The following is a 9,147-nucleotide window of genomic DNA, read 5'->3' on the forward strand; positions in this document are numbered from 1 at the left end:
GCTCCGTACTAAGCGCTCGGGATGTACAGTTTGGCAACGGAGAGAGACGATCCCTGCTTTGATGATGATGATGATGATGATAACGATGATGTCGGTATCCGTTAAGCGCTTACCATGTGCCGAGCACCGTTGTGAGCGCCGGGGGAGATACGGGGTCGTCCCACGGGAGGCTCCCGGTCTTCATCCCCATTTTAAAGGTGAGGTCACCGAGGCCCAGAGAAGGGAAGCGACTCGCCCACGGTCGCACGGCTGCCGCGTGGCAGGGCCGGGATTGGAACCCGTGACGGCCGAGCCCCGCCGCCTGTCACCAAGCCCGGGCTTGAAAGCGTCCGCAGAGCTCCGACTCCGGGGCGGGCGCGGGGCGGTCGGGCCGGTCCGGAAGCCGGGCGCCGCCCGGCCCCTTCTCCCCGCCGGGGTCCGCCCACCCCTCCGCCCTCCCGTTTCCTTTTCCCTCCTCTCCCGCCCGCCGCCCCCGCTTCCCGCCGCCCCTCCCCGGGCCCGGGCAACCGGGAGGACCCGGGTTCTGATCCCGGGTCCGCCGGGCGCCTCTCACCGGGTGCCCGTCTCCGTGCCCCGGCCCGCGGCAGGAGCGTTTCAGCTACGTGTGCCCCGACCTGGTGAAGGAGTTCAACAAGTACGACACGGACGGCTCCAAGTGGATCAAGCAGTACACGGGGATCAACGCCATCTCCAAGAAGGAGTTCTCCATCGACGTCGGCTACGAGCGCTTCCTGGGCCCCGAGATCTTCTTCCACCCCGAGGTCAGCGTCTGTCCCTCCCCCGCTCGCCGGCCCGTCCCCACCCACGGTGATCGGAACTCGGCCCTCGCGGGCCTAACGGCGACGGTATTCGTCGAGCGCCGACTATCCGCGCCGCCCTAGGCGCCGGGGGAGAGACGGGCTCGTCGGGTCGTCCCGCGTGGGGCTCCCGGGCTTCATCCCCCGTTTTCCAGATGAGGTCGCCGGGGCCCAGGGAAGGGAAGTGACCCGGCCACGGTCACACAGCCGCCAAGTGGCAGAGCTGGGATTCGAACCCACGACCGCAGACTCCCAAGCCCGGGCCTCTTCCACCGAGCCGCGCTACAATAATAATAATAGTAACGGTAGAGCGCGGCTCCGGCAGGAGCCCGGGTTTGGGCGTCGGAGGGCATGGGTTCCGATGCCGCCCCCGCCCCCCATCCAGCTGTGTGACCTTGGGCAAGTCGCTTCACTTCTCTGGGCCTCAGTTCCCTCATCTGGAAAATGGGGATCCGAAGCCCGGGAGCCCCACGTGGGACAAACCGATGACCCGGCATCTCCCCCGGTGCTTAGGACGGCGCTCGGGACATAGGAAGCGCTCAACGGCCGCCATCCTTATTATCACCGTCGTGATGATCTTATCTGGTGAAGCGCTCACTCTGCGTCAAGCACTGTGGCGGATACGAGGCGGTCGGGTCGGACGCAGCCCCTGTCCCCCGTGGGGCCCCCCGTCTTCCTCCCCGTTTTACAGACGGGGAGACGGAGGCCCGGAGCAGCGAAGTGACCCGCCCGAGGTCGCACGCGGCGGACCCGTGGCGGAGCCGGGGTTAGAACCCAGGTCCTCCGGATTCCCCGGCCCGTGGAGAAGCAGCGTGGCTTAGGGGCAAGAGAGCGCGGGCTCGGGAGCCGGGGGACGTGGGTTCTAATCCCGGCTCCGTCTCTTGTCTGCCGTGTGACCTCGGGCCGGCCGCTTCCCTTCTCTGGCCCTCGGCGACCTCATCTGGAAAATGGGCGTGAAGGCCGGGAGCCCCACGGGGGAAGACCTGATGATCCCGCGTCTCCCCCAGTGCTCCGCCAAGGGTGCTTGGCACGTAGTAGGCGCTTAACGAATGCCGCCGTCGTCGTCGTCGTCGTCATTATCGTTCACTAAGCCGTAACCCCGGGTCCTCTCCGTCCCCTCGGCCGCCCCGCCGCCCCGATCCGTGGGAGCCGGGGGCCGGCCGAGGGCGGGAGGTTTCGCTTCCCCTTCGACCTTCCTCAAAGCCTCCATCCGGCGGGGGGGGAGGGCCGGGGCCCGGGAAGGCTGAGCCGCGCAAGATTCGATTCCGCCGCCAGCCCGACCTCCCCTCGTCGGCTCCTCGCGCGAAGCCCCCGTCACCGCGGGCGCCTCTCCGCCGAGGGAACCGGGAAGGGGACCCCGGGCGCGTCTCCGGGGGCGACCTTTCAGATCCCCCCCTTCCCCGGCACAGACCACCCCTCGGGTGGTCCCGGCCAGCGGGTCCGCCGGGCCACCTGTGGGATCGCTCCGCCCGACGGAGGGGCGGGGCTACCTTTCAGATCGCCGGGGGGCGGCCTTTCGGATCCTCGCCCCCGGCGCGGGCCGCCTTTCGGATCACCGTCTCGTGGGCTACCTCTCGGATGGCCCCGGCGCGGATTTCCTCTCGGATCGCCCCGCCGCGGGCTACCTAGCCCATCACCCCGGTGCGGATTTCCCTTCCGATCACCCCGGCGCGGGCTGCCTTTCGAATCGCCCTCTGGTGGGCCGCCTCTCGGATCTCCCCGGCGCGGTTTTCCCTTCGGATCGCCCCGGGGCGGGCCACCTTTCGGATCACCCTCTCGTGGGCTACTTCTCGGATCGCCCCGGCGCGGATTTCCTTTCGTATCTCCCCGCCACGGGCTACCTTTCGAATCACCGTCTCGTGGGCCACCTCTCAGATGGCCCCGGCGCGGATTTCCTCTCCGATGGCCCCGCCGCGGGCCGCCTCTCGAATCACCCCGGCACGGACCTCCTCTCCGATGGCCCCGCCGCGGGCCGCCTCTCGAATCTCCCCGGCCCGGGCTACCGTCGGGTGACGCCAGCCGTCAAGGCTACCTTTCGGGTCGGCCAGGGGCTGCCCGTCGGGTCACCTGGCCATCGAGTGTCCAGGGCTCCCTTCCAGACCGCCGCGACACGGGCTACCTTTCAAATCGCCCCAGTCCTCAAGTCACTGATGGATGGATTGATTCGGCCGTATTTACTGAGCGCTCACTGTGGGCAGAGCCCTGTACCAAGCGCTCGGGAAAGGGCAGTTCAGCAAGGAAGGGAGACAATCCCCGCCCGCAGCGGGCTCGCGGTCTAGGAGGGGGGAGACAGGCGGCGAGACAAGGAAACGGGCATCGGGTGGCATGGTTCTAAATAAATCCCTTATAGATAAATCATTGTAAATAATAATAATGTCGGTATCCGTTAAGCGCTTACTACGTGCCGAGCACCGTTCTAAGCGCCGGGGGAGATGCGGGGTCATCGGGTCGGCCCGCGTGGGGCTCACGGTCAATCTCCCTCATTTTCCAGATGAGGGAACCGAGGCCCAGAGAAGCGAAGGGACCCGCCCGCGGTCACCCGGCTGACAAGGGGCGGGGCCGGGATTCGAACCCGTGACCTCTGACCCCCGAGCCCGGGCTCCTCCCGCTGAGCCACGCTGCCTCTCCGTTTAAAAACGAATGCGGTCTTAATCCCGCATCCACCGCCTGTCAGCTGTGGGCAAGTCACTCCGCTTCTCTGGGCCCGTTTCCTCATCTGGCAACTGGGGATGAAGCCCGCGAGCCCCACGGGGGACATCCCGATGACCTCGTGTCCCACCCCAGCGCTTCGAATGACGTCGGTATCTGTTAAGCGCTAACTACGTGCCGAGCACTGTTCTGAGCGCCGGGGTAGACGCAGGGGAATCAGGATGTCCCACGTGGGGCTCACAGCAGTGAGCTTAGTGAGCTTAACAGTGGGGCTTAGAACAGTGCTTGGCACATAGCGAGCGCTTAACAGATACCATCGTTATCCCTGAAGTCGGCGAGGGGTAGAGCCCGTGCTCCTCCGCCGCCCGCCTCCTCGCCGGCCCCCGGTCTCGCCCGTCCCGCCGCCGACCCCCGGGCCGCGTCCTCCCGCGGTCCCGGAAGGCCCTCCCGCCTCGCCGCCGCCGATCACGGGAGACCCACTCCCGGTTTCGTGAGTCCGGAGGAAGAAATCCCGAACCCGTTTTTCTCCTCCGAGTCAGCGGGCCGAGTCACGTCCTCCGCCTTCTCTCCACCCTTTCGATCCAGGCCCCCTTTTCTCCTGCGGGTTCCTTCCCCGCGGGCGTCCCTTCCTTCGGCGGCGTCTCACTGGGTGCGGCGCGCCGGGCGGAGCGCCTGGGAGAGGACGAGACGGCAGTGGAGAGGCGCGCTCCCTGCCCGCGACGCGCTGCCGGGCCGGGGGGAGACGCACCCCTCTAGGTATTTTAAGTGCTTACCACGCGCCGAGCACCGTCCCGAGCGCCGGGGGAGACACGGGGGGATCGGGTGGTCCCACGTGGGGCTCGCGGTCTTCGTCCCCATTTTACAGATGAGGGAACCGAGGCACCGAGAAGCGAAGTGACTCGCCCAGAGTCACCCAGCCGACGAGTGGCCGAGCCGGGATTCGAACCCGTGACCCCCGACTCCCGAGCCCGGGCTCTTTCCGCTGAGCCACGCCGCTTCTAGCCCTGGGCCCGCCCCGTCCCGTCGCCGAGGAGCGGGGCTCCGCGGCGAGACCCCGGGCCTGGGCGTCGGACGTCGTCCGGTCGCGTTCGTCGAGCGCTCGCTGCGTGCGCAGCGCTCATCCCGGCCCCGCCCCCGTCCGCTGGCTGACCTCGGGGAAGCCGCTTCACTTCTCTGGGCCTCGGGGACCTCGGCCGGACAGTGGGGGGTTAATGAGACCGGGGGAGCCCCGCGTGGGACAGCCCGCTGACCGTGTATCTCCCCCTCGGCGCCCAGAACAGCGCCTGGCACGGGGTTAAGCGCTCAGCAGCGTGGCTCGGTGGCAAGGGCCCGGGCTCGGGAGTCAGAGGGCGTGGGTTCGCAGCCCGGCTCCCCTGCCGGTCGTCGGCCGGCCGACCTCGGGCGAGCCGCTGCACTTCCCGTCGCCTCGGTGGCCTCGTCTGCGAAATGGGGGTGAGTGGTAATAACGTTGGGGTTTGTTAAGCGCTTACTGCGTGCAGGGCGCCGTTCTCAGCGCTGGGGGAGAGACAGCGTCGTCGGGTTGTCCCTCGTGGGGCTCACGTTTTTTAATCCCCGTTCTTCCAGGTGAGGGAACCGAGGCCCGGAGAAGTGAAGCGACCCGCCCACGGTCGCACAGCCGACAGGCGGCAGAGCTGGGATTTGAACCCGTGACCTCTGACTCCCGAGCCCGGCCTCTTTCCCCTGAGCCACGCTGCTTACGGGACCACCTGATGGCCTCGTGTCTCCCCCAGCGCCTAGAACGGTGCACGGCACGGAATAAGCGCTTGACACATGCCATCGGATTATTGTTATTGTTTCAACTGTGTTCCCTGCCAACTTCTAGACACCGTCTCAGTTGGGAGGCCGCAGTGGCATTTACGATCGTGTCGGTATCCGTCAAGCGCTTCCTATGTGCAGGGCACCGTTCTAGGCGCCCGGGGAGACACGGGGTCATCGGGTCGTCCCACGGGAGGCGCCCAGTTAATCCCCCTTTTCCGGATGAGGTCACTGAGGCCCAGAGAAGTGAAGGGACTCGCCCACGGTCCCACGGCTGACAGGTGGCAGAGCCGGGATTAGAACCCGTGACCTCGGACTCCCAAGCCCGGTGTGCAGAGCGCCGTGCCAAGTGCCGGGGAGAGGACAGTGGAGGTAGTAGAAGGGATCCCTGCCCGAGGGGAGCCGACAACGGTGCCCGGCGCTTAGAGCCGGGCCTGGCACGTAGTAAGCGCTTAACGAATTACCGGCGTTATCGTCGTCGTCTTCTACGGTTTGCTTGTTTCTCCCCCCCCACCCCCACCCCCGGCGCTCAGTAGGTTGCCTGGAACGTAGTAAGCGCTCAACAGATCCGAACAACATAAAGGGGGCGGGGGGGGGGGCGGGGGGGGCGCTTCCCCGTGTCGGCGCGGGGAGGGGGACCCTGACCCGGATCTCATTTTGCTCTTTAATTCTCTCCCCCGCAGTTTGCGAATCCGGATTTCACGCAGCCCATCTCGGAGGTGGTGGACGAGGTCATCCAGAACTGCCCCATCGACGTCAGGCGGCCCCTCTACAAGGTGGGCGGCCCCCGGGGGCGGCACTGCCCCGCGTGGGGGGGGGGGGGGGGTCCCCCGGCCGGACGGGGAAGGGCGGCCGGCGGCCGCTCGCTCGTCCAGTCGTATTCATCGAGCGCCCGCGCTCCGGGCGGAGCACCGGGCCGAGCGCTCGGAATGGACGACTCGGCCACGGACGGGGACCGTCCCCGCCCCGGGGGAGACGGACGGAGACGGCGGCGATGAGTAGACCCGGGGGGATGGACATCTCATTAAGGAACCGAGCAGGGTCATAAAGGTATCTTCAGATCATCCCTCCGTCCCCAGAACATCGTCCTGTCGGGGGGGTCCACCATGTTCCGGGACTTCGGGCGCCGCCTGCAGCGGGACCTGAAGCGCACCGTGGACGCCCGCCTCAAGCTGAGCGAGGAGCTGAGCGGAGGCCGCCTGAAGGTGATGACGACGGTGGCGTCCGTGGAGCGCTTAGTACGGGCGGAGCACCGTTCTCGGCGCCGGGGGCGATCCGGGGTCGTCGGGTCGTCCCGCGTGAGCACGCTCACGGTTAATCGCCGCTGTCCGGATGAGGGGACCGAGGCCCCCCGGGGAGGCGAAGCGACTCGCCCACGGTCACCCAGCCGACGAGGGGCGGAGCCCGGGAGTCGACCCCGTGACCTCCGGCGGGGGCGGCCGCCTCCCTCCCTCATTCGTCCATTCGGGCCGGGAGCGCCGTCCCGCGCGCTCGAAAAGCACGGGTCAGCGGTAGAGAGAGAGACGGCGGGCGCACAGTCCAGCCGGCGGGAGGCGGGCGGCGAGGGAAGTGAGTTGGTTGCGCACGTGGAGACGAGTCACCGGGCGTCGGTAGAAATGAGTCGAATCGCTCGGGCTCGTGTCGACCTGCCGGGCGCCGGACTGAGCGCCGGGGAGGGGACGCGCTGAACGCGCGCGTTCCCCGCCCACGGGGAGCCGACGGTCCGGAGGGGGAGACGGGCGCGAATAGAAACGAACAAATGAGGGAGGTGGACGGAAGGGGTGCGGGGCTGAGGGACGGGGGGATGAAGAAAGGGAGCGAGGCGGGGCGACGCGGAAGGGAGCGGGAGGAGAAGCAGCGTGGCCCAGTGGAAAGAGCCCGGGCTCTGGAGGCAGGGCTCATGAGTTCGAATCCCAGCATCTGCCACCCGTCGGCCGTGTGACCGTGGGCGAGTGGCTTCGCTTCTCTGGGCCTCGGTTCCCTCATCTGTACAGTGGGGATGAAGACCGGGAGCCCCACGTGGGACGACCCGATCCCCCTCCGTCTCCCCCGGCGCTTAGAACGGTGCTCGGCGCGTAGTAAGCGCTGAACGGATACCAACGCTATTACTGGGAGAGGAGGGAGCGGTCAGGGGAGGCTTCCGGGAGGAGGGGGGCCTTCAGGGAGGCTTCGAAGGGCCGGGGGAGGGTCAGGGTCGGATTAGAGGAGGGAGGGCGTTCCGGGCCAGAGGAGTCATGGCGGGTGGTGGGATGGAGCCCACGTCCGCTTAGCAGGATCGTTCGTAACGGTAGATGCACACAGAAGAATAACGTCGGTATCTGTTAAGCGCTCACTGTGCGCCGGGCACCGTTCTGAGCGCTGGGGGAGACGCAGGGGGATCGGCTCGTCCCCCGCGGGGCTCGCGGTCTTCATCCCCGTTTGCCAGGTGAGGGAACCGAGGCACCGAGAAGCGAAGCGACTCGCCCACGGTCACGCGGCCGGCAAGCGGCAGGGCCGGGGTTCGAACCCGTGACCTCTGACTCCGAAGCCCGGGCCCTTTCCAGTGAGCCGCGCGGCTTCCCAATACTAATGAGAACGTTGGTACCCGTTAAGCGCTCACTATGGGCCGAGCACCGTCGGAAGCGCCGGGGGAGATAACGGGGTCCCCAGGTCGGCCCCCGGCGGGGCTCACGGTCTCAACCCCCCCCCCCCCCCGGTGAGAGCGACGGCACCCGTTCCACGCCGACCGTGTGCCGAGCGCCGTCCCGGACGCCGGGGGAGGGACCCGCGCCTCGGGCCCCACCCGGGGCTCGCGGTCCGAGTTAGGGGGGCCGGGCGGGGACGGAGGCCCCGCGGGGCGGCCGGGGGGGGAGCGGGGGAGCCCCCGGTGCCCTCCGCCCGCCCTGAGCCGGGGCCCTCGGCCTCTCCCGCTCCGCAGCCGAAGCCGATGGACGTGCAGGTGATCACCCACCACATGCAGCGCTACGCCGTCTGGTTCGGGGGCTCCATGCTGGCTTCCACGGTAAAGGCGGGACCCCCCCCCGAGACCCCCGCGGGGGCCCTCCGGGCGGGGGACGCCCCGGCTTCCTCGGGCTCCCCCTTCTCCCTCGCTCGCCTTGGTCCTCGGGCCCCCCCGCTTTCCTCTCCCCGACCCCCCCCCCCCCGTCCCCTCCTCCCCCCCGGGTCCCCCTCCGCTTCACTCCCCTCCCCCCCGGGTCCCCCCCCGTCCCCTCCCCCTCGGACCCCCTCCCTTTCATTTCCCTCTTCTTCATCCCCCTCCTCTTCCTCAGGTCTCCCCCCACCCTTTGGGCCCCCGTCCCCCTCTCCCCTTCTTTCTCCCCCCTCACCCCGGGTACCCCTTCCCCGTCCCCTTGGGACCCCCCTCCCCTTCGTGCCCCTCCCCCTTCAAGCCCCCCACCCCCGCCCCCCCCGCCCCCCCCGCCAACTCACCTGCGGTTCCCCGTTTCTCGCCCCCGCCCGCAGCCCGAGTTCTACCAAGTGTGCCACACCAAGAAGGACTACGAGGAGATCGGGCCCAGCATCTGCCGCCACAACCCCGTCTTCGGGGTCATGTCCTAGGGACCCCCCGCCCCGGCCCCCGGGGGTGCGGAGAAGGGGGTCTTCCCCCCTCCCCCCCCCCCCCCCCCCCCCCCCCCCCCGCCGTTCGGGTCACAGGCGTGGCTGGCCGGAGCGGGAGGGCGGGGGGAGAGGAAAGAAAAAACGAGCGGACGCGTTCCGGCGGGGCCTCGGCGCGCGGACGGGAAGGCCGGCGGGAAGATCCCCAGAGGGTCCCCGATTCGGATCGGGCGGGGGCGGGGGCTCCCAGGTCCCTTCGGGCCCGGATATCTCGTCGGGCGACGGTCGGGGGGGCGGGGGGGGGGTCCCTCGGCGCCCGCCCGGGCTGCGGCCTCCTCCCCCCGCCCCCCCGCCGCCCCCCATCTCTTCC

The 9,147-nt window shown here is 69.0% G+C and overlaps 1 protein-coding gene across 1 annotated transcript in view; it reads left to right on the forward strand.

The window, feature by feature from the left end:
• ACTR3 (actin related protein 3) overlaps nt 1–8,831 on the forward strand; it is a 28,798-nt gene extending 19,967 nt beyond the window's left edge. Inside the window, exons 8-12 of the mRNA XM_029068741.2 lie at nt 588–761; nt 5,906–5,998; nt 6,302–6,427; nt 8,140–8,223; nt 8,685–8,831. Of these exons, the coding sequence (XP_028924574.1) occupies nt 588–761; nt 5,906–5,998; nt 6,302–6,427; nt 8,140–8,223; nt 8,685–8,780 (573 nt within the window). The 3' untranslated portion in view covers nt 8,781–8,831. The remainder of the gene's footprint in view (nt 1–587; nt 762–5,905; nt 5,999–6,301; nt 6,428–8,139; nt 8,224–8,684) is intronic.
• The last annotated feature ends 316 nt before the right edge of the window (nt 8,832–9,147 follow it).

This window comes from Ornithorhynchus anatinus, chromosome 1, assembly GCF_004115215.2.
Source record: "Ornithorhynchus anatinus isolate Pmale09 chromosome 1, mOrnAna1.pri.v4, whole genome shotgun sequence".
Classification (NCBI taxonomy): Eukaryota; Metazoa; Chordata; class Mammalia; order Monotremata; family Ornithorhynchidae; genus Ornithorhynchus; species Ornithorhynchus anatinus.